Source organism: Hylobates moloch, unplaced genomic scaffold, assembly GCF_009828535.3.
Source record: "Hylobates moloch isolate HMO894 unplaced genomic scaffold, HMol_V3 SCAFFOLD_12, whole genome shotgun sequence".
Lineage (NCBI taxonomy): Eukaryota > Metazoa > Chordata > Mammalia > Primates > Hylobatidae > Hylobates > Hylobates moloch.
In genome coordinates this window covers 85047859-85074799 of record NW_026652287.1, presented here as the reverse complement: position 1 = coordinate 85074799, position 26941 = coordinate 85047859, and the positions used below count along the sequence as shown (strand labels likewise).

The window sequence follows — 26941 nt, the reverse complement described above, 5'->3', positions numbered from 1 at the left end:
TTTCACTTAATGAAATTTAGTCTTAGGATACCTAACCAAACTCGCACCATTTGAATGTTATGTAAATAGTGTGCCTCTACTTAGTTGCTAGACAGATCAATTGTTAAATTTCTTCTAGGTAGTAAATTTATATATATATATATATATATATCACAGTTATATATGGTTTAATATATATTTGGTTGAAGAATTGCTATCTGTCAGTTATATGAGAGGAATAAATTCAAGAGCTCTTTTGCACAACATGGTGACTATAGTTAATGACAATATAGTATATTCTTGAAAATTATTGAAAGAATACATTTTAAGCATTCTCACCACAAAAAAAAGTTAACTATGTGAGGTAACGCACATGTTAATAAGCTCAATTTAGCCTTTCTACAATGTATACATATTTCAAACTGTCATGTTTTACACAATAAACATATATAATTTTTATTTGTCAATTAAAAAATTCAAATTTCAATATTTGTAAATAATTCAATATTTGTTAAAAGATGCGTTATTGGAAAAAGAGACAGAAAGAGGCAGAGAGAGACAAAGCTCTCTCACCAGAGCCATGAGTATTCCTCCTTCTCATCCTCACAGAAAGAAAAGGGTTGAAAATGGCAGTCTAGAAACAATGGCTACAGTTCAGGGAGACTCTAAAATAAAAGGAAACACATATGCTTTGGTACTTTTGGAAAATTATAGAAAGAAAAAGATACGGCCATTTATTTCTAATATATTTAATTCATTTATGTTGATCGCTTGTTAAATCAGGTTAGTAACTCAGTAAACTCCCACTGATTTATACAATCAGAATTCTCTCTTTAGCTCATCATGAATGACAAATAAATCTAATGACATTTCTGTTAAAATAAGGTGGGGATGGAAATTTTTATTTGATGTAAAATTGTAAACAGAATTCAGAACTTAGAGCTTTTTTGTTTTTTCTTTTCAATGACAAGGGAAAATCCGGTCATATCTCAGGGAAGATCAAGGGCCAGTATATCAGCTATAATTGAATTAGTATTTTTATTCTGCTGAAAACTGCTAAATTGATGAGAAAATGTGAAGGAGACAATATTACAAAGGCAACATGCCACCTGAGGAGTGGTTATGGAAAACGACCAGCACTGTCAGGCAAGTTGCCTGACTCTTACACTGATTTTATACAAACAGCCATTTTTAAATTTTTATTTTCTTAAACACCTGCCAAACCATCTACTTTTTATATTCTCTAGAAATCCAGCTGTTTTCTCTCTTCAGCAGGACAAGATCTCACAAAGCACAATAAACTTCTTTGCCACATCATAGAGATGTTGATAGAGTGCTCTTCCTTGGAAAGGCTACATAAAGTCTGGAGAAAATTGACATTTTCTAATTAATATCTAAAAGTACAGAAAACTTTGAAAATAGCTTTTTTTGGCTGAATAGAAAGTTTATGGAAACTTTTATAGAATCCCAGAACAAGTATTTAACTACTATCTCTTAGAAATTTCTAGAAGCATAAAGAGAAGGTTTTATATAAAATGTTAAAGATGCTTTTGGTAATTATATAATCAAAACCAAAAATATGTTACCAAGACAACAAATTTATATGTATTCAAGCTTATTAATATCAAACAGATTTGGCATTACCTAGTATGCTGAGGGAAATAAAATCTCAAAATGTCAGGAGGAATTGGCTAAGAGTTATAAATATACCACTGTTTTTTAAAATGTATGTTAATATATCGTGCTTACCACTGCAAATTTATACAAATTTCAGCTGTTGCTTAATAAAGCCTTCTACTCACACAGACCAATGGAACAGAACACAGACCTCAGAAATAACACCACACATCTACAACCATCTGATCTTCAACAAACCTGACAAAAATAAGCAATGGGAAAAAGATCTCCTGTTCAATAAATGGTGCTGAGAAAACTGGCTAGCCATATGCAGAAAACTGAAACTGAACAACTTCCTTACACCTTATACAAAAACTAACTCAAGCTGGATTAAAGACGTAAATGTGAAACCTTGTCTTTTCGTCGAGGGTTCTTCTAGGGTTTTTATGTTATGTAAATAGTGTGCCTCTACTTAGTTGCTAGACAGATCAATTGTTAAATTTCTTCTAGGTAGTAAATATTAACATATATATATCTATATATCTCACAATTATATATGGTTTAATATATATTTGGTTGAATTGCTATTTGTCAGTTATATGAGAGGAATAAATTCAAGAGCTCTTTTGCGCAACATGATGACTATAGTTAATAACAATATAGTATATTCTTGAAAATCATTAAGAGAATACATTTTAAGCATTCTCACCACAAAAAAAAAATGTTAAAACCCTAGAAGAAAACCTAGGCAATACCATTCAGGACACAGGCATAGGCAGAGACTTCATGACGAAAATGCCAAAAGCAATTGCAACAAAAGCCAAAATTCACAAATGGGATCTAATTAAACTAAAGAGCTTCTGTTCAGCAAAAGAAACTATCACCAGAGTGAAAAGGCAACCTACAGAATGGGAGAAAATTTTTGCAAATTTCCCATTTGACAAAAGTCTAATATCCAGAAGTTACTAGGAACTCAAACAAATTTACAAGAAAAAAACAAATAACCCCATCAAAAAGCAGGCAAAGGACATAAACAGACACTTCTCAAAAGAAGACATTTACATGGCCAACAAACATATAAAAAAAAGTTCAACATTACCGATCATTAGATAAATGCAAATCAAAACCACAATGAGATACTATCTCACACCAGTCAGAATGACAATTATTAAAATGTCAAGAAACAATAGAGGCTGGTGAGGCTGTGGAGAAATAGGAACACTTTTACACTGTTGGTGGTAATGTAATTTAGTTCAACCATTCTGGAAGACAGTATGGAGATTCGTCAAGGATCTAGAACCAGAAATACCATTTGACCCAGAAATCTCATTACTAGGTATATACTCAAAGGAATATAAATCATTCTACTAAAAGACACGTGCACATATATGTTTACTGCAGCACTATTTACAATAGCAAAGTCATGGAACCAACCCAAATGCCCATTAATGATAGACTAGATAAAGAAAAGATGGTACATATACACCACAGAATACTACACAGCCATAAAAAGGAATGAGATCATGTCCTTTGCAGGGACATGGGTGAAACTGGAAGCCATCATCCTCGGCAAACCAACATAGGAACAGAAAACCAAACACCGCATGTTCTCTCTCATAAACGGGAGTTGAACAATGAGAACATATGGACACAGGGAGGGGAACAACACACACCAGGGCCTGTTGGCGAGTGGGGAGGCAAGGAGAAGGATCTTTGAGGACAGGTCAATAGGTGCAGTGAAACACCATGAGACACGTATACCTATGTAACAAATATGCATGTTCTGCACATGTATCCCAGAACTAAAAGTGAAATAAATAAATACATTAAAAAAAAAAAGAAAGCCTTCTGTTCAGATATTCTTTAAATTACAACCGAGGATCTGGAAGCTTTCTAGCTACTTGAGAATTATTATCAAATGTACTTATTACTTGTGTATTGAAAATGAAGTTGAACTTGGATAGATTTGTAACTGGCAATGGAGGCAGTGTTCATCTGGAGACATCACTTCTGGTTTTGGATTTGCAGCCTTTCTGATACAGCAATCAGGTACACTCTTATGGAAAAGCACCTATTGTCGTTCTATTTGATTCCTTTAGAAACTAAATGACTGGCACTTAGAGTTCTTGTGATTCACTGTCTTGATAATTCCCATTTTGGATGGGACAACTTGAATTCAATGACCAATAAGGTGAGAATGTCCCAAAAGGTTTCACTTGTAAAAAGAAAATGGTATACTCAAAAATGTGCCTCAGTAGCATTCAGCTTTTTATGAAAAAAAAAAAAAAAAATAGCAGCTATCTATCTCAGGGAATACTCATCTCCACTTCACTGCCTGAACCAAAGTTGCTGTCTCACAGGGACCTCAATTCACCTAAGTTCCCTTAAATTCTTGAGCCTGGTTCAGTGATGATTTGGCTAAGCTGAAACCAAGCTGATTCTTGGACTGTTGCCAATGGCTTAACAGTTGGGTCTGCCACATGAAAAGCTAAAGACACCACGACTTGGGCCCTCAACTAGGGAAAACAAATCACAGCTGCCTATAGACCTGTCTCTGTTATTCATACAGATGCCCATGGTAAGGGCCCATTCCCTAACGAGAATGACTGGAATCAAGTTACTCATTGGGTCTAACTTTATATCTAAGGTAGACCTACTTTTTATACCAGACTTGTGATTCCTGAAAAATTTGCTGATTTGTCTTACAGTGAAGGATGTCTCATCTTGTGGATTTTTGCCCCTTCCTGTTTGAAAATTGACTACACTACACCTTCAAATATTTGCCACTGTTAATATCTTTTAAGTTATCCATCAGCTGGCTTTGGCCATACAAACTAATGAAATTAGTTGCCTAAGTTTTCAGTTGTCTGTACCATTTGATTGTGACAGTTATGATACAAGCTAGTCAACAATGAACTGATAATCTGCACCTACCTCTATCACCTCCTTCTATCCACACACCTAGATAAAGCAATTTGATCAGTGAGCACAGCTCTCCCCCCAAAAATTATCATATTCTGGAAGCCACTTCCTAGGCAATGATTAGGAAAAATGCATAAAGGGTAATATAGATCTATTTGGACAACTCAGGATTCTATTCTGACTATTCCTGGGTATGATGAGTATCTCTTTTCTCTAACAGCGAGTATAGGCCAGAATGATTAAACAAGGTACAGCCTGGCCAAAAGAAGATTAAGATTATTCAAACTAATCTTAGTTATGGTTTATAAAAGGGCACTTGTTCCTTGTTCCTGAACTTTCAAGATGAAAGGTCTAAGTGTCAATAGAGAATGATTAGAAAAATGGTGAAGTTATAGCTATTGAAATGCAACACCCTAATTTTGAGGGAGTAGGTGGAAAACAAAAAACCAGAATCTTTGAAAGGAATGTCTTAAATCCTGGGAAGCATAAAAGAGGGAGATTTTTATCTTTTGAACTGCCCCATAGCCTCCTTCCAAAAAAAAAAAAAAAAACTTCTGCAGGACTGTCCCAAACTGCTGCAAGCACATTAAATTTAACTTACTAATGGACCTGCCATCCCCTTTCGAGGGGCTCTGAATACAATTTCATAGTAATTCACCTTAAGTTTACTAAGAAATCCATCAAGACAGCAGAGCATGGCCCCAGATGTTGTACTTCCCCTGTGAAACAAATGTGGATATTTTCCCCATCCCCATCCTCTGTCATCCCATGGGGTGGATGAATGCCACCTAGAAGGTGTGGTGGTCATAACATACTTTTAAGTGTTAAGTCAACAGCACTATAGCCCTAGAAAGCATTCAGGTCACCTTCAACTCTCTGACCAGGGTTATTCTGGATGGCAGAATTGTCCTGTAATTCCTTCCTGAGGGACAAGAAGGAGTCCAGCCATAGTTGGATTAAAGTCTCAAGCCTATTGGGAAGATCAATTAAAAAATTAAGGAGAAAATACCTGGACTATTGATAGTAACCTTAATTGCATGAACCATGAGGCAAATCTAACTGATTTTTGTCCCAGCCCCTGTCATATTATTCAGGGTGGCCACTGGAATGGTATACTTATTAGAAAATTTGTCATGTAAAAACAAGGGATGGATATTTTTGGGATACAATTCTCCATGGATCTCTAACAATTCTGCATGACTTATAACAGATTTTGTTACAGACTATCCTTCCAAAGATGTTCATAAAACTAACAGAATGGGAAGGCAAAGACTGTGTTTCCCTTTGGAGTAGAGGGCAGAAATTTGTTTGCTGTCTGGTGTAATAAGGATAACAACTTTCTGTGGAGCATAGGATGGGCAGGGTTGCTAACAGCCATTTAGAAGATATGGGATATCCTAGGTTCAAGACTACTAGGAAGACATTCTTCAGATTTCCTCCTATGGAACTTGGGGGAAAAGGAGAATTGGTACATGAAGCTCTTGCTGCCTGCTGTTATAGGTAATAAGTGTTTTTGTCTCTTGAAGTTTCATTTCTTCTATCAGCATCCTAACTTGTTAGAGTTGATGTAGGATAAAATCTCAGATCCCTCATAGTTCTTGGCACTTAATAAATTAGGGTAAACTATGCTTAACAAAACTAAAATAAAATGACTCTTGGTTGTAAGTGTTCCTTGGTTAATCACTTGTTAAATGAAATCACATTTCAGAGAGGCAACAAATCAATATAAGGAAACATTTCGTGGACAGTTGATCTAGGCTTTTGGATCCTGGCTAATTTATCAAGATAATTTTATATTTACTCCTCTTATAAAAATTATAATTAACTGAAAACATTCTAATATATTTCTGATATTCCCTAAACTTAGAGCTATGTTTTTTCTGTCTATTTACCCATCCTGGCACTAAGCATGGTGTCTGCCATATTGTAAGCATTGTTGGCAGGAAAGGAAAAAATAAGTTTGAAAAGATTTTATATAATTACATAAGGATATGTCTTAAAAATCCAGAAGTTTTAATCCTAAAGGCAACTATTTTTTTCAACTAAATCAGGAAAAAAAGGAAATCCTAGTCAGATAAGTTTTGTATACAGAAAAATTTGAGAAAGAAAAAAAGAAAACAAAAAAAAACAAGAACAAAAACAAACAAACAAAACAATTCGATTACATCATCTGAAGTTTCAAGATGATTTTAAAATAAAGTGATGGCAATGGAAAAGGGGTAAAGATAGGTCAAAGGAAGTAATCTCCGCATTGCAAACAAAATTATCCACTTAAAATATGAACAATATTTAACTCCCTTACTTGAAACCCAATAATAATATTCTATCACATTTGAAATAAAATCCAAAGTGCTCGACATCATATCCTAGGCCTAATGTGGACTGATCCCTGACTACTTTTGTATTTCTTCTCTTCTCTATTTTTTCTTCTTTACTAATCAGTCTACCTAATGTAAACTTTCTGTTGATTTCCTATTTCAAGCCTTACATACTTGCCTTACACTTAGCCCAAAACAGTATGCTGTTTTGTTTATATGAAACTTATTCCCTCACTTTATTTTCACATCTCTATTGAAGTGTTATACCTTATACAGGCCTTTCCTGATCAACCAGTTAAACACTATGCTCTATACCTTAAACTTTCTTATTTTTTACAGTAATTTTCAATATCTTATTTTATACTATATATTTATATATGTATTTATTGTCTGTTACCTCAAATAAAATGTAAATACTATGAAGTCAGGGATCTTATCTCTTTTATTCACTGTGGTAAGAACAATGCCTAGAAGATTTAAAATGATTGTTTAGTACTGAAATACTCATTTATAAATATTCCAATTCTGGATTTGGAGACCATTATCCTAAGTGAACTAACGCAGGTTCAGAAAACCAAATACTGCGTGTTCTCACTTATAAGCTGGAGTTAAACAATGAGTACACATGGACACAAAGAAGGGAACAACAGACACTGGGGCCTACTTGAGGGTGGAGGACAGGTGGAGGTGAGGATCAACAAACTAGTTGTCAGATACCATACTTACTACCTGGATGATGTGATAATCTGTACTCCAAACCCCATGACACGTAATTTACCTATATAACAAAGCTGCACATGTACCCTGAAACTAAAATTTAAAAATTTTAGAAAGATTTCAGTTCTGGCTCAATACAGGGACACATCTCTTGCTTCTTTAAGCTGACTAAAAAACAAAACATAAACACCTGATAGAAAGATATCTGCAAGTGATCCAGGTATTGCATTAAATTACAAAGGTTTGAAAATACCATACTTATTATGTTCAAGAAAATAGTGGACATGATAGAAAATTTCAACATATAAATGGAATTTATAAAAAAGAATCAATTAGGAATTTTATAACTAAAAAACAGAATAACAAAATAATAATTCAATAGATAGGCTAAAAACATCATGAGATAAAGTAGGGAGGATGATTAACGAACACAAAGTAGGTCAGTAGGAAACATCCAAATTAAACTATGAACACTCCATGACATTTGTGTGAGCAATGATTTTTAAAATATGAACCTAAAAGCACAGATAGACAACAAAAGCAAAAATAGACAAATGGAGTTACATCAAATTAAAAAGCTCCAGTGCAGCAAAGTAAACAGTGAAGAAAATGAAGAGATAACCTACATAATGGGAGAACATATTTGCCAATCATATACTCTGATAAGAGGTTAATACCCAAAATATATAAGGAACTCAAACAACTCAACAACAAATGAACAACTCAATCAACTGGAAATGAGCAAAGGACATGAACAGACATTTCTTAAAAGAAGACATACAAGTGGCTAATAGGTATATGAAAAAATGCTTAACATCTTTAGCCATCAGGGAAATGCAGATTAAAACCACGATGAGATATCACCTCACAGGTTAAAATAGCTATATCAAAAAGATAAAAGATAACAAGTGTTGGTAAGGATGTGGACAAAAGGGAACCCTCACACACTGTTAGTGGAAAGGTAAATTAGTATAAGCCATTATGAAAAGCACTATGGGCCGGGCGCGGTGGCTCACGCTTGTAATCTCAGCATTTTGGGAGGCCAAGGCGGGACTCGGAGAGGCTGAGGAAGGAGAATGGCATGAACCCGGGAGGCGGAGCTTGCAGTGAGCCGAGATTGCGCCACTGCACTGCAGCCTGGGCGACAGAGTGAGACTCCGTCTAAAAAAAAAAAAAAAAGAAAAGAAAAGCACTATGAAGTCTCTTCAAAAAAATTAAAAATAGAACTGTCACATGACCCAGCAATTCCACTACTAGGTATACCAAAAGGCAATAAAATCAGTATATTGAAGAGATATCTGTATCGTTGTCTTCACTGTAGCATTATTCACAATAACCAAAATATGGAATGAACCTGTGTCCATCAATGGATACATGAACAAAGAAAATACACAATGGAAAACTATCCATCCATAAAAAAGATGGGAACCTGGTCATTTGCAACAACATGAATGAACGAAGAGGACATCATGTTAAGTGAGATAAGCCAGGCACAGAAAGAGAATACCTCATGGTTTCACTCAGACGGGGAATCCAAAAAATTTAATATCATAGAAGTAGAGAGTAGAATGGTGATTACTAGGGTTTAAGGTGGTCAGTGGGGGTGGTGGTGGTGGTTGCAGGAGATCTTGGTCACAGGATATGAAATTTCACTTAGACAGGAGGAATAAGTTCAAAAGATCTGTTATGCAACATGATGGCTATAGCTAACAATAGATTGTGCTCCTGAAAAATGTTAAGAGAGTGAATGAAAGTATTCTCACTATAAAAATAATGTGTTAAGTAATGCATATGCTAATTAGCTAGATTTACACATTTCACAATGTATATATACTTCAAAACATCAAAGAACAAATATTTGAAATAAATTTGGACAAGAGATTTCCAAAACTGATGAAAGATATTTACCACAGATTCAAGAAGCTATATGATCTCACCAACTCCAAGCAGGGCAAATAAAGAAAATCATACCCAGTTTGAAAAACAAAAATAGAAAATCAACCTTAAAAGTTACCTGGGGGATGGGATAGGAAACCAATATCTTCAGAGAAGAAAAGTTAAGACTTAATACTGACTTTTCAACAGGAACTATGGAAGCCAGAAATGTTAACAAAATGGCATATTTAAAAATTGAAAGCCTAACTAGAATTCTATTCTTAGAGAAGATAAATATTTAGATAAATATTCCAAAATATTTAAAAAAGAAATAAATTTTCAAGCAATCAAAAACTGACCCCTACTAAAGAGTGTCTTTCAGGCAAAAGAAAATGATCCTAGATGGAAGCATGTTAATGCAGGAAAGAATGAAGCGCAGAAAAAAATAAAACTCAATTAACTAGTGAATAAAGGGAAAGATACAAAAACAAAAATACTTGATAAATGCAAAAGAGGGTAATAAAAAGGAAAAAATCAACATAGAACAAATAGAAAACAAATGAAAATTGTATAAACCGAATTATATTCTAAATTAAAATCAATTAAAAGTCTAAATACTCTAATAAAAATAATGCCAGAATAAAATATAAAAATAAGCAAAACCCAACTATATGCAGTTATAAGATACATTTAAATATAAAATCACAGTAAAGTTGAAAGAGAATGGTTAGAAAGATATACGTTATGAAAACAGTAGCCAAAAAAAAAAAAAAAAAACTGCTGTAGGTATAAAAATATCAAAGGAAATGGCTCTTCAGCAATTAGTTAAAGAGGGAAACTATTGTTCAAGAGGAAAACATTATTATAAGAGGGTCAATGATACAATAATTCAACTAGCCTTAAAATGTGCACGCCCCAAAAACACAGCCCCAAAGTATGAGGCCAAATTTGACAGAAATAAAAGCCAATTTAGAGAAATCCACCAGCACAGTAAGAGATTTTAGCACTCCTCTCTCAATACCTCATAGAATGCCCCTCCTGCAAATCATTTAGGATACAGAAGATTAAAGAAAAAAAAACATAAAGTAATTGAGATTTTTAATAACAATATACTTACCTACAGAATACATACTTCTTTTATGTTCACATGAAACATTTCAAAAAATATAGTATATGCTGAGACAAAATTTCGAACAACAAAGAACATCAATCTTATATTAAACTCGCCTTGAAAACAGAAGCAGAGGAAACATTTCCCAACAAAATGTATAAGGCCAACATAATATGATACTAAAACCCAAAGAGGGAGCTGTATAAGAAATAGAATTTATATAGTCAATTTCTTTTTGAATAAAATGAGAAAATGCTAAACAAAATAATAGCAAATATAAGCTAGTAATAGGTAGAAAAAGATAATGCATTATAGCTAAGTTAGTTTATTCTAAGAATACAAGATTTAATGTTTAAAAGCCAATGTTAGATGCATTAAGAAGTATTTGATAAAATCCAAATTACATATAAAGTCACCATCATCATCATTATCAGTAGAGCAGCAGCATCTTAATCTCTAAGATTCTAAGGAAGTTAACTTCCTTAAACCATACAGAGTTTCTCTAAGAAACCTGTAGGAAACATCTTACTTAGTGGTGAAATATTGAAAGCTTTCACCCTGAGACAAAGAACTAGAAAAAGACGTTTGCTAATATCATCATTATTTAACATTGTAATGGAAGTAGTAATCAGGATAATAAGGCAAGAAAAATAAATAACAGGTATAAGAATTGGAAAAAAAGAGAAAACTGTCATTCTCGGGTGATATGATTGTGTATATAGTATATTCAAAATATTTGACAGATAATCTATTAAAATTAATAGGTGATTTCAGCAAAGTGGTTGAAGATGAGGTCAATATACAAAAATAAATTGTATTTCTATATATACTTAGGAACAAATCCAACTAAAAATGTACAAGACCACTACGAACAAAATCCCCATGGTTTCTTGCTATTTCAGATATTCCAAAATGCTTTGAATATTTTATTATAGTCAGTACTAACACATCAGAAAGAACAGAAATTGACTTCTCATTAATACAAGTCATTATGAAATAGTATTTTCCATATTGAGGTTTGTCATGGAAAACTGAAGTGGGGAAAGCAGGCTTCGATTTACTCAATATTTTCAAAAACAAGGTAAATTAAATTCAGTTTTGAAAAACATTGGAGATAAATTTAGAATAGAAAGTAAGCCAGAAATATTTTGCATATAAGTGTATTTTAAAAGCATTTATATTGTTTTCATGATACCTAGTTTTTTTTCATTACATAGAAGTAGAAACACAGTTTTTTCCTGAGAATAAATAGCTGACCTTATAAGGAATGTGAAGAAAGAAACAGTTCAATTTATTTGAGCATTTAAGATTTGAGAGAGTGCAAAATAATAGTAGATTTTACAATTACACTATCCAAACTAAAAATATTAATGCTGACATTTCTAGAAATGTGCTAATCAGCAGCATGTTCCAAAAAAGCAGTTTCCTAACCTAATAGAATAATGTTGAATTTTTAAGTGCTTCCTTTTGATTAAGGTATGATTATGCCTACGAAAACAATTCAGATGTGAGCAATAGTGTTCTGTCTCTACAACAGCTTCATCTTCATAGCCTTGTTGATAATATTTTCACAAATTCATAATTCAGTATTGCAATGAAATTTGGAGACTTTCAGTAAATTACGTTTGATAGAAAAAATTGAGAAAATATATAAAATAGAGTTCAAGTCTCCTAACTGAATTCTGAAAAATACCATACAATTGAATATCAAAATTCTCACTGATATGTCACATATGTACACATGAAACCATAAGACTATATTTACCTCTTGCAGTTAGGGCATGTGGTGATATTACTCCCATTTCATTTTCCTATCAACACATTAAAGTGGCCAGAAATAAATTAGACCAGTTATTGTGAGATGACATCTGGTAAGAGAATCTTGAAGCTCATTAAGATACAATAAATGTATTCTTACACATATTTTTGAATGATTTAGTAACAATGCCTACAGTTGATGCCCTTTTTGTTACATAGCATGGGCCTGCTGAAAAGCTCTTCCCTGTTCTGTCTGGGCCCTTTTTAAACCTGAAGCAGTATTCCCAAGTATGATCTATGCAGCCTCTAGAACCTAAAGAGGTTTACCAACTCATTCTTCTTAGTGGTGGAAACTACATGAAGCAACAATCCATCCCTTACTTTGGAGGTAGTGCCAACATGTACCACTTTATTACACTCCTAGAAATTCCACTGCTGTGATGAGCCACTGAATCTTCATAGGTTTCTCTCTCACCATCATATCCTTGTTCACTTCTCATGAGCCTTGGCTAAGTGCTGCAAAAAATTAACTAGAACTCCATTCACACATGTGCTACGTAAGACTACCAAGATTACAATGATCAGAGTATAAACTTCATGGTCAGGTTTTAAAAAGATAAGGAGAGCTTTGGAAAAATGATGGTCATATAGGTAGATGAAAGAAAATAAAGAGAAATTTGTATGTTTCATGTTTGTTTAACATAGGCTTTTTTTCTAGCATAAAAGATTTTAAGTGTTTTTAAATTATGGAATTACAGCATTTAAAAATATCTGTTTTATATCATGACCTTTACAGTTATATTAATTTATATCCCATCCACTTACAAAAAAGTTTTAAGGCAGGGCATTTATAACTGTGTAGCTAAGCCAAATGCAGTTTAGGATAATTTTATGTCCTGAGAAACTTCATCACCTTCCTGCAGTGATACATTGAGAAGAACACAGTATCACCTCTGTTGTATTCTCACCAAAAATACATAACCTGAATACAATGAGAAGAAACTGTATAACAAACACAATTTCAGAGATATTCTACAAAATAATTTTCAGTAGTCTTTAAAGGTATTAAATTTGTAAAATACACAGAAAAGATAAGGAACTACTCCAGTTTAAAGGAGACTACGGAAAATGACAACTAAATGCAACTTATGATTCTGGATTAGATCTCAGACTAAATATAGGGCATTAGTAAGACTACTCACAAATTTGATAAGGTTGATTAGATCATAGTATTACATCAATGTTAATTCCCTAATTTTGATAACTGGAGAATATGGTTGAAGGGCACAAAGACACTCTTGTATTTTGCTGCCACCTTTGCGCACTATACAAACTTGTAGGATAAAAGAAGATGATGTTAGGAAAAGTTTCTCAATGTTAGGAAAAAAGTCTGTAACAATGTTAATAGGATAAACACCTTAGAAACTGGTTTATCTTCAAAATAGTACACTAAACATATTTTAAGACCAATATTTATATACTGTAGCTCGTACTTACTTCATCAAATGTAAAATCCTCTAAATCTATTTCTCTGTATTCTTCATCGGATTCTTCATTCTTAATAGCCTCTAGAGCTGTTGTCAGTTTCTTTCGCAAAATAAAGCCCTTCCAAACTGCCTAAACAAAAATGTAAAGTATGTTATACAAAGTTATAGATCAAACCCTAAACCAGATTATCTGTGTTATCCCATTAGGAAGATAAAACATCTTAGACCTAAGTTTAATGACACAATAATCTGTTTTCTGAACTTCATGTGACACTTAAAACTGAAAGATAAATTAAATGACGACATGTGTCTAAAGTTCTGAATCTCAGGAGACTTTCCTTGTAGTAAGCAAAAAAGAATCTTTAAAATTCCCTCAACTGCACATGTAGGTCAGCCAATCAATTATCTTACAATTCCTCCAGGACCCATTCTACACTAAGAAGAAAGAGATACAAAGGAAAACCCATTTTGCTAATGTTCAAATGATCATGTATAAAATAAAGCACAATTAAGAAAACATCAACATATATAAATGGCTATATTATACGGGGAGTATTATGGCCTATAACGATGAACTAATTTCATTTTTAAATAAATTAAGCATAAAATAACAAAATTTAAAACATTCAGATTCCTCAAAAATCCTGGAGTAGGATGAGCTTTCCTAACTATAACTCCAAGTACAATGTAGCTTATAAAAAATGAATATCTTTATATTTATAAATATAAAGAATATATTTATGCTCCTGTGAAATGAGCTTCAAAATACGTTGTGCAAAAACCAAGGGAGAAATGAGTGTTTTTCATGTTACTGTTTAGCTATGAAAAACTGTGTATAAATATATACATTACATTAACACATATATTGAAGTATATATGTATATATATAAATTTTAAAAAGCTCGAATTATAAAATTAATTTTAAAAATGGTTACCTATAAAAGGCATAACACAGGGTAGAATGTATAGCAATAGAAGCCAGACTTCTCTAAATATATCCTGCTTGAATTTGACTTTCAAACTATGCACATGCTTAAGAGAATTGTGAAACAAATTAAGTAAATATGAAATAGAAAGAAATACCTAAAATATAAAAAATGTTTCATGCTGTAGAATAACCATACATGTTATTTAAAGTGACTTAAAATAGATTTATTTGGCTACCCCCAGGTGAAATATACTCAAAAGACAAATTTGGCCACAAAAGAGATTTTAAAATGGTTTTCAGTAATCATATTGTTAGTAATGAGATCGGTATTTTCATTCTGAAATATATATACACAGAAAGAGACAGAGAGCAAAGTGAAATATACAAAATGGTGAGACCCTCTATGGCAATAGCAGTCACCCACAACCTTTGTTAACAGCCAGCCTAGGAAGCCAAACCATAATCTCTGCAGCAAATAATCCAGATGCTAAGTGACAATCTCTGCAGCAATTAGCCAAGAATGGCCAAAACTTGATCAATGACCCAGCTTCCTTGTTTTTTACTCTGCTTCTAACTCAGGAACAACCAGAGAAAGCAAAATATGCTTCCCAAACCGATCACATAAGATGCTCTACTTCTAGTCTCTCTCTACCCACTTTCCCCATGCCAACAACCTCCAATAGAGCATACCTAAAGCGTTCCCCTTTTCTACTAAAAGCTTTCCCACTCCCTTCCATGTTTTGGGGTCTATGCCAAAGGCAAGTGATGATGGCTGACTCCCTCACTAGCATATATTCTGAGTAGCCCTTTTTTTTCTCATTTGTGTGGTCTTTTTTCCCACTGTATAGTATGTGTGTGTACACACCCACATACACATACACATGTACACACAGGTTGGAGGAGTGAGGGAGAGGGGTAAAAAACGCAATTATGATAATGTCAGTAAAAAACAGGATTTTCTATAGAAGAAAAGAGATGTAAATATACAATTAAATAAGTAAAAATCCTATAGTCCTAACTATAATTTCAAAACATCAATATGTACCCATGGTATATTTTTTTCCTAAAAATATCTATTTGCAAACTAAGTACATTGAATGTACATTATGTAAATAATGACCATACCAGTAGAAACAAGTATTTCTAAAATCCAGATGGGGTGCTCTATATGTCATTTCCATTAAAGAAACCAAGGATCTTTAGACAAATGACTGATTCTAGGCCTGGGGTAAAATGTATGCCAAATGAACCTGGAACATTGTGTCACATTCGAAAGCAAGGACAATTTTAAAGACTACTAAACTGTAGCAAAAAGTGAACTTGATGAGACTACCATTGGCCAAATAAAAGACCACCATTTAAGCAGCAATAATAATACTAACTGCAATGAAATCAAACACATATATTTAAAATTTGTGTTTATTATCATAGTACCCATTTTGGTGACCTTTGGAGGATGCTAGGAGACCTCATTAATCGAAAAATTGGTAAATTAAGGAAAATTATTAATATCAAGCCTTTAACTTGCCTTTCTAATTTGAACTGTACCTTAGGATAACTAGTTAAATAAAGTGTTTTTTTGTATTTTTACATACTTTGGTTAATAAAGAATAGTAGATAGAAAGTATCACCATTGTGCAAACCATTAATACAATAATTGATCTAGGCAATGTTTACCAATGGCCAGTAATATTCCTGAAAGAGAGGCAACCAGATACTATGTATCTCATTTTTGTAATACAACCACCACCTATGAAATATTCTTGCTAAAAAGCAAACCTGAATCAGAACAAACAGTAGATCTTACTATCAATTTACAGAAAACAAGGAGATGATAAACATGTTAAATGATGTCATGAGGGTGCATTTGGCCAAAATTCAGAAATTGGAAAACGCTATAGGACAAATGACCTGGTTACTTCAATAAATAAATTGTAAGAAAAAGAAGGGGGTTGCTATATAATAAGACTTAACATATAAAAGTTTGAGTGATGACTTGTATTTTGATTAAGAAAAATCTGCAAACAAAGATGTATTAAATGCTACAGGAATTTGTAATACTGATATGATATTTGGTGATAGTGAAAAATAATTGTTATTTTTAAGGTTGGTAATGTATTGCAATTATATTCAAAGCAATATAATTGGTTAAATTATAGAAATTCATGCTAAAATATTTATGAAAGAAATAATTTATTTCAAATAATCTAGTGATGAGGAGGGAGATGTGAATTGGTTTTAAAAGAGTCAATATTGACCAGTAGTTCAACTCATGTTGAAGGTAGGCATATGGGGTCTTGGGTCTTCTCTGTACCTTTGAAATGTTTTGTAACTAAATGTTTAGAAAGTCACAGATAGTGCACTTATCTTTTTTCTTACAATCAGTAAAATTACATAAAGTCAGAAATCAAGCTTCACGTGACCTTACAAGCTTCTTTTGCTGGTTGTCATTCATAATTTCCAATGATTAAGGATATAATCATGATTCTTGATGGAAATGCAAAGGAACAGTATTCTTCCATGGAGCCCACCCCATACAAATCAAGGAGGGTAAATAAGTAGCATGATTTTCAAAATTTACTGAATGTCTATTATATACAAGGCACACATGACATAGCAGTGACTAAAACAGACAAAAAAATCTCTAAGCATGGACTTCCCGTTTTAAAGGGGACTGAGACTGAAAATAAAATACATAAGGGAACTAGACTCTATGCTAAATAAATGCTATGGACAAAAATAACAATCACAAGAGATGAGGAGCATTGGGGAGGTATTGCTATTTTAAATAGGGTATCCTAAGGACCTCCCACTGTGTATTTAACATTTGAATATATGTGCATAATGGAGCCTATGAGCTGCCAGCCTAAATATACCATCAGCAGGCAAAATTAATAGCCGGAATGTTACTCCTTATACCCTTGTTCTGGCTTAAGCTCAGTAGAGCAAGACTTCTGCAGTGGCCTACGACTGCTGTTTTCTATGCATTCTTGCACCCTCATTCTGTGGCCAACTGGTCTTGCACTACTCAAATCAGAAGCTGTGCTATAGCTTCTACTGCTGCCAACAGTCTTGAGACTGTGGTCCTGAGCAGGAGTTGGAAGATGCTGATACAGATGGGCATACTGTGTCTTAGTGATACTACTGTATTGGAATTTATAAGCTTTTTACAAGTGATGAACCCAGTCCTTAATTATGCTTATTAATAGCCTGATTTCTCTGATACAGTATAGTAGAGATTTTCTTTCGAGCCTGTGATAAATGCTTGAGTCATTCAATGTTACCTTCCTTCTTCCCAAAAAGCTGTGAGAAGCTCAGGCTTCTAGGAATAGGTATAGTTACCTACCCTACTTTCTGAGTAGAGAGAGAGCACTGTCAAAGAGGCTAGTTCCTCATAACTCTACTCCTTTACCCATCCAACATGCTGGCTTGAAAATTCAATTATCCTTTTCAAACCCTGAAACATATCCACTCTGTCTACCCCCAGTGCCACTTTATCTTCCTGGAAGAAACTTGTTTCAATCAAACCTCACCATCTATTTCAGTAGTCTCCTTTATAGCTTTCTCCAAGGCAATCTCACCACAGGAGAAGTAAGAAATATATTGTCACACCCTCAGAAGAATTACAATTTATTTTGCTGTTGCTTATGTGTCAAGTTTCGGATTCCATTTATACATACTGAGATCTCTCTTCCAGGAAAGTGTGCAGTAGGTTTGAGACTCTAGGAGGGGCTATGTTATCTAGTCTATTTATTGCCTAAACTATGTTTTTCTACTTTTTACTGATACATCTTTCTTTTTATCCAACCTACAAAATTCTAACTCAAATTGTGATTGTTATCAATATTTTCAAGAAAGGTCAAAATTATTTGTAAAGGAAAAATATAAAAAATGATATAGGATTGCCATGTAGATTAAACTAGAAAATTTAAACACAATGATAAGCATGTGATTATCACATAATTTGAACTCAATAAATGTATTTCCCCCAATTTCCTTGATGCTTTATTTCTAACAACTTTATTCACTTAGTTTAACAAATAAGAAAATCATGTGATATTTAACATTGTAAAATGTTAAAAAATACAGTTGATTAATTTTAATCATATTTACCTCTAACTTTTTTACTCTTTTTAACTTACCCATTATGGAGCATACCATCAGCTCTTTGCCCTCTTTATGATTGGCATGTCACATAGTCTGGATGACTAGTGCATGCAAGCTACCACAGAGATAAATAACACTATTTTTCTTTTACCTCTTTCATTTTGGGATTTTTAAAAATTATTTTTATTTCTATTTTATTTTATTTATTTTTTATTTTTTTGAGACAGGGTCTCACTCTTTCACTCAGGCTGGAATGCAGTGGTGCAATCCTGGCTCACTGTAGCCTTGACCATCTGGGCTCAAGAGATCCCCCACCACAACCTCCTGAGTAGCTGAAACTACAGGTACATGCCTCCCAGTTAATTTTTGTATTTTTTGTAGAGATAGGGTTTTGCCATGTTGCCCAGGCTGGTATTGAACTCTCAAGCTCAAGCAATCTGTCCAACTTGGCTTCCAGAAGTGCTGAGACTACAGGTGTGCTCCACCAGGCCCAGCCTTAGATTTTCATATCTGGGTATTTATACTCTCTTGGTTACTTGCTTTCTTTCAGAACGCCTTCTCCCTAACATGGCAAATGGGCCAAGTGGCTTCTTCCTGCTAGGGCGGTATCCTGCATATCCCTTCCTCTGCAACCCTGTCCTGGAAAGGTTCCAAGAATCAAGGAAACATGCTCTCTTTCTCTTGATTATCTTTTTTCCTAAGGTCATCTTATCTTTTTTTTTACCTACCTTCCTCCCTTTTTTAAAATATCAACATAATGATATCAAGATTGAGTGGAGACCTAGTGAAAAGAAGCTGGCAAGGGCAACCTTTAATCCAGCGCTAAGTGACATGAGCCAAAGGATTGATTCACTGTGGCTCAAAATGGATCCCGCTCAAATCATCAGGGTCAGGGCTTCTGCGAAGCTCCAGACTATAAAATACATAGCATGTGTGTTTTCTGGTGTGTCACACAGAGAGATAGATCTATATCTCCCTCATGAATCTGCTTAGGGTCAGAAATTCAGGACCCAGCCATCTCTGTTTAGTTTATCAGAAATAATGGTCATGTAAACATGTAGGTAAGTAATGTTCAGATTCTTCTTCTAACTTACTTATTTCTGACTAAGTCACATTTTTGTCCTAGTAATCTATCTGTGATTAACTCATCTCTCTTTCTCATACATTCAAATCAATTCTCTGGCCTGACAAGTCTCCACTGGACATATCTAACATCTTTTTGTTCTCCAACTACCATCAACTCCTACCCCCCATAGCATACTATATACTTGCTCCTTGTTGAAACTTCACACATCTCTCACCATGTTATCCCTACATTCTCTTAAGATTCTAGTTCTTATGGTATTCTTGTTGTGCTGAAGCTTACTGTCATTCTAGTAACATGAAATCCTATGTTAAGTAACATGAAATCCTATGTTATTTTACTTACACTGTCCTTTATGCCTGGAATTCCTATCTCTTACCTATCTACATTGAGTCCTACTATTTCTTAAGGCATAGCTCATATCCTTTAAGTGGGGTAGGGTAAGTGCTATAACAGAGTAAAAATGCATAATAATCCAAAAACAAGAGTTTATCTCTTGGTCACATAACAAACACTGAGAGTAAACAAGCCAATGGGACAGCACTTTAACATGAGGTGACTCGGGTAGCCAGACTTTGCACTCTTCAGTCCCAACAAGGATGCACCAGAGGCTGTCTCCATTTCAGCCAATCAGAAAGGGAAAATGAAATGAAGGAGTGTCTGTGGGAGATTTTATGGGGTAGATCTGAAAGTGATATGCATAAATCTACCATTGACATTCCTTTTTTTTTTTTTTTTTTTTTGAGACAAAATCTCACTCTGTTGCCCAGGCTGGAGTGCAGTGGTGTGATCTCGGCTCACTGCAACCTCCTTCCCCTCTGGGTTCAAGAGATTCTCATGTCTCAGCCTCCCAAGTAGTTTACAGGCACCTGCCACGATGCCTGGCTAATTTTTTTTTTTTTTTTTTTTTTTTTTTTTTTTTTTTAGTAGAGATGGGGGTTTCACCACGTTGGCCAGACTGGTCTCGAACTCTGGACCTCAAGTGATCCACCCACCTCGGCCTCTCAAAGTGTTGAGATCACAGGCATGAGCCACTGCGCCCAGCCTATCATTCACATTCTAATGACGAGAACTCTTGACAGCTCAGTTGCAAGGAAAGCTTGGAAATCTAGTCTGGCTCTATGCCAGGAAGAAGAGAAGAATGCGGTTTTGGTGAACAGAGAGCAGTCTCTGGCATATCTTTCACAAAACCTTTCATTTTGATCCTTCTTAAGCCCTGGCTGCTTCTGCTATATCACACTGTACTCCCTCAGAATGTTTAGGCAGTCTAAAATTCATATTTTAAGATAAGTCATTTAAGAAGCTAGATGATTGTTCCCAGCAGATGTGAAAATGGAGTTCACTTCAATGATTTGATAATAGGATGTACAAAAGAGACTTAATATATATTAAGTTACAAAGAAAGACTGAATGATGCTTCCTTTTGTTACTGATACAAAGAAGCTCAACTAAAGAACTCACAACAGAGATATCAGTCACAACTAGACTACTTCATAAGGTAATGAACCTTCTCTTTATTGAGAGGAATGAAGCGAAAGTTGAATAGTTGTTTACTATCAATGCTGAAAAATGTATTGTTCATCCACGGATGACAGGCGGGAGTTTGGATGCATGGCGTCTACATTCCTTAGGTAGCAAAATAACATTTGGAGATAGTAAGTGAAGTTTCTTTTTATTTTTTCTCAGAGTTTCCTTGAATCAATTGCTGTCTCCTCACTCCCACCTCTATCAGGTAACAAAAACAGCTTTGCCTATGCACTGTTCTCAGGAGGAGTACAGTATAGACAAATTAAGTAAACGGAAATACTGGATACCTTGATTAGCAACTCAGCAAAGGTGTTTCTCTTGAAAGCTATGTCTTTAATATTAAGAGCTGAGAACTTGAGAGGAAGGGTAATTTCTTTTTTTCTGAATTTTAAGGCCATTTTTCCAGTTGCTCTTCCAAAATACCTTGGAGACCTTCCTGATTCCTCTCTATCTCTCATGTATTTGCTCTCAAGATAAAATCAACATATATTCTGGAATGTGATATTCTTACCACCTCTGCTGCTGATACTAGGGTCCATGCCAACGTTATCTCTTGCCTGGTTTACTGTAATAGGATGCTAACTGATTTGGCTTTTTCTGCCTCTGTCCTCTTACAGTATAATTGTGACACAGAGTAAACTTGACCACCTCAATCCACTGTTCAAATTCCACCAATGTCTTTCCATATCATATAAGACCTTTGACTTATAAATCCTACTTTGCTCCTTTTCATCACTCTCTAGTCACACTGGCCTCTTGCTATTTCCTAAACACTGTGAGTAGGCTACTAAATCATGGCCTTAGAATCTGATGTTCCTTTGCCTCGAATATTCTTCCCACAGATATCGAATGGCTAAGTCTCTCTCCAGTGTCACATTTCCTGGTCTTACACATCCATCCTATCTAAAATGATAAACTTTTCTTTGATACTCCCATCCCACTTTGCCTGCTTTATATTTTCACCCACAATATTTCTCATAGCTAACATATTTATGAACTGCATATTCCAACAGAATGTAAGCTACAAAGATTTTTGTACCAAGAAATATTTGCTGAATGAATAAAGGGAAATGCTAAATTTTGTTTAATTACTATCATTTAACTTAGGTACAATACCATGAATTTCTACAGATCTTATTTTATTTAGTTTATATTGTATCCTCCACCAGGATATAAATTTCATGAAGGTAGGAATCTTGTTGATTTTAAGTTTTATTTCCTGAGCTTAGAATAATTCCTGACAAATCGTACCTTCTAAAAAAATTTGATGAGTAAATAAACTTTTAAAAATGAGTGTGATCAACATGAACTTCATTTTAAAATCTGGTCTTGGAATATACTTTGTGAACTGCCTGAGGGGACCAATTGGTAAGGTACTGCCAGTGGCATCTAAGAGTGGAGAGAAGTTCCTGGACAACAGAAAGAAGGAAACTGGGAACCTCAGTCTTACAGCTGTGAGCAAATGAGCTCTTTCAGCAACAAGTTGGACTGGAAGAGGACCCAAGCCCTAGATGAGATCTAAGGCCCCAGTCAGCACTTTGATATCAGACTGGTGAGACACTGAGCAGAAAATCCATCCATGTTGTGCTCAGACTTCTGAGTTACAAAAATTTTACAATAATAAATGGTAATGTTTTATACTGCTAAAACAAACAAACAAAAAACCCTGGTCTTGGTGAGATTGAGTCAAGTCTATTAATTATTTGCTTTCTAAATTTTTAAATGAAATATTTGAAAAACTTTAGCAATTATTTTGGTAGATTTTCAAACATACAGAAATAGCTATCAAGGCCAAGTAAGACCTGCTTTGGCTAATCAAATGTTAGCAGATGTGACAAATGACATACTTGATGGGAAGCTGTTGTTGTTGGTTTTTGAGACAAGGTCTCACTCAATACCCAGGCTAGTGTGCAGTGGTATGATCATAGCTCACTGCAACCTCACACTCCTGAGCTCAAGCAATCCTCCTGCCTCAGCCTCCCAAGTAGCTAGGACTACAGGTGTGCACCACCACACCCACCTAATTTTTGTATTTTTTGTAGATATGCAGTCTCGCTTTCTGGGCCAGGCTGATCTCGAACTCCTGGCTTCAAGCAATCCTCCTGCCTTGGCCTCCCAAAGTGCTGGTATTACAGGCTTGAGCCACCATATCCTGCCTTGATGAGAAGTTTTACATATGGTTGTGTGGTCCAGCTTGACCCTCAGTCATGCAAATGGCATTTTGTATTTAAGGCTTATTCCTTCAATCCAGATATCAAGCAGAGCCACAGCCAACCCACAGCTAACCTGCAGCTAACCTGCAGCCAACATGTCACTTGAATAAGAAATAAATCTACATAACTGTAATCACTGAGATTTGGAGGTTATTTTTAATACAGAATAAACATGAAAGACAACTAATATATCTTTTGTAACTATGTTACCAAAAGATTGAAATTAACCTGAATAAGAATAGCAGCCTTCTCCCTCTGTTTTTGGATATTGACAATATTTTCTCTTTTTCCTTTCTTTAAAATAGTCTGATTCTTGATGGAAGAATTTGGCAGGCCTTCTGTTGCAGCAGTATGTAGCCTTGTGGAGAAATGAATCTGTCTGCGCATGAGGTAACCACGCCAGTATGACTGGATTACAACAGCTGCCATACTATTAAGAGGAGAAAAAAAAACACACTTTTTTTATCTGTAAATACACAGTTGTAGATAAAAGATCCTCCTAAACAATATTTTAAACAAAGAATACATAAAGTATTATTTAAAAATAAGACCACTTCTTTTGTTTAACCATTGTCATAGAAGTAAAAATAGTAAGAAAACCTTCCAATCTGAAGAAAAGAAATGGGCCAGTAGTTGGATATGTGGGTAAAAGGGAGTTTCATTTGTTTCTTTTAAGGAGGGAGATTTATAGAGATTGTGTATCATTCTGGGGATATTTGTCCAGACAGAAGGGGGAAAAGTGGTGAGGAAGAAGAAAGGGGACAAATGTAGGAGCCAATGTTTACTTGGCAAGAGAGGGTAAAATCCTATTCATTGTCGAGAAATTACCTTCAAATGTAAGAGGAAGGAGGCTTCCTTTACTGTAAGAGGAAGGACCCTATCAGGTGCTTAGGACCTTCACTTTCTTCTCTGCCCACAAACAGCAAACAGTTAAATTACACTCTTACAGACTCAGTAGTAAATACTTAACATTTTTCTGGTCCACACCTATTTGCCAATTTCAGACAATGAATGGATCAATGTTATGTGTTTTCCATATCCCCTTAAGTTGCCCAGCAACATTAGCAAAATGTGATTTAAAATGTACATTGATTACAAAAGTGGATTGTCGGTGTGTTTAGTAATTTAACTCTTACTAATCGGAAATGTTTTACTTTCCCAACATAGATTATTAGAGGAATATTATCAAGGTAAAGAGTGTAGTCAAAGTGCTGACTATTCTCTCTTACTCTGTTTTCAAATTCCTGACATTGGCTTAAAAAGAAGATAAGTAATTCTTGGCCTATCTCCATTTTCTAATGTTCCCTTGAAATAGTTTTCAATAATTTTATAATTGCCAAATCCAATGAAACTTTTTCCTCATACAATTTAGTTTAAGGCAAAGTGGAATGAAGTGATAAACTCTACTAGATATGACCACACATTTTTTTTCTCATAGTAATACATTTCTGGGAAATTAAAAAGGAATTATGAAGCCATTTTCTATTGCTGTTTTGGCTTATTATCAGTATTACTATCATCATCATTGTTATCGTCATCATCCCCATTTTATGTAAAGCCAGTAGAAGTCTCCAAACTGTCTTACTATGAATAGAATATTGAAGTTAAAGGCTAAAATATATGGTCTAAGATAAGCTACTTGAATTTCCAGTACTTTGAAAAAAAATTCATGTTCCAACAAATCATTTCCTCCTCCTAGGGTAAACAGAACTTTGTAAATTTTGATATAAATATAATTCACATTTATTAATTCAATTGTCCATTCATTACTTCATCTTTTGAACAAAAATGGATTACGGGATTTCAAAGCACCTTTAATAGGCACTTTGGGTGATAAAAGAATCAGAAAACACATTTGCAGTATGTAACTAGTAAAAATTAAAAGGCTTATGGGAAAACACATCAAACCTGAGACAGTATCTTATATTTCTTTATAGACACATGCAAGTTTCACAAACTGTAACTGTGAATTTCTTGTAAAGTCATTGATTGCATGAATTCCTCAGCCTAATATCATCAAAATTCTCCAGGGAAAACAAAAACAGAAGGTAGATAAGGGGTATTTTCTTCAGTGACACTAACATATGGACTGCTTTTCACTACATTGAAAGCAGATAAAGAAGCTGACTTTATGGTTTCCTAAATGTAGGGTGCACTACAGGTTAAGAAAAACAACTCCATGATCATCATCATCATCATCATCATATTTTTGGCAAAAATTATAATGTCAAAATTGTCTTTAGAATAAGAGCACATGTAAATAATTCTTAGGAAACTCTTATACAATTGGCAATGAATCTCCTGAATCACTGAATGTTGAGATTCAGCAATGGGTATACATTTTCTTTCCCGTTTATTCTTTGGGTCTCTAGTTGATCTATATTTTCAGTTCTTCTTCCTTACTTATTATCATCATTTGGCTATTTTATTTAGGATTAAGAAGTTAAAAATATTGTTTATATGAAATTTCAATAGGTAACATTTCAAGTTTGGAGCAAATGCAATCAATTAAACTGATAAAACATAAATCAGAAAATATTAAAGCCACTTTTGATAAATATTAAAAATTTACATTAGGAAATATAAGTTAGTTTCAGCATATCAAATTACTTAACCTAGCTCCCAGAAAAAAAAAAATTACTCTTTACCCTGACAACTTTTGAAAAAAAGGAAGATTGGGAAAAGCAAGATTTGCTAGCTACTGTGATATTCTGACATTTGCACTGCTCGGCACCAGTAATTTATAAGAGAAGCTAAATCTGAGCAATTTTTCTTTTCTTAGCTTGACTGAGGACAGAAGTAAAAAGAACAAGAAGAAACTGACAGGCCAAAGTAAAACCTAATCTTTGCTGGTTCAATAGTCATTAGCTTTCTAAAATTATTTAATGGTTATAAGGGGGTTTACTTGATTGATCATACAGAATATTGCCCTACCTTATAGATCTATTAATGCCAAAAAATTATAGCACATACATTCAAATACATGCAAAGATGCTCTTTAAATGTTTATTAAATCAATGGGCAAATAAATGGCATGTGCAAAGGTATATATATATTTATTTATTTTATTTATTTATTTATTTTTGAGACGGAGTCTCGCTCTGTCACCCAGGCTGGAGTGCAGTGGCGCGATGTCGGCTCACTGCAACCTGGCCTCCCGGGTTCACGCTGTTCTCCTGCCTCAGCCTCCCAAGTAGCTGGGACTACAGGCGCCCGCCACAACACCTGGCTAATTTTTTGTATTTTTTAGTAGAGATGGGGTTTCACCATCTTAGCCAGGATGGTCTTGATCTCCTGA

General features: G+C 34.4%; 1 protein-coding gene across 1 annotated transcript in view; it reads right to left on the bottom strand.

Moving 5' to 3' along the window:
• LRRIQ1 (leucine rich repeats and IQ motif containing 1) overlaps nt 1-26941 on the bottom strand; it is a 199916-nt gene that overhangs the window by 85322 nt on the left and 87653 nt on the right. Inside the window, 2 exon segments of the mRNA XM_058425629.1 lie at nt 13795-13914; nt 23872-24073. Coding sequence (XP_058281612.1) covers nt 13795-13914; nt 23872-24073 — 322 coding nt within the window.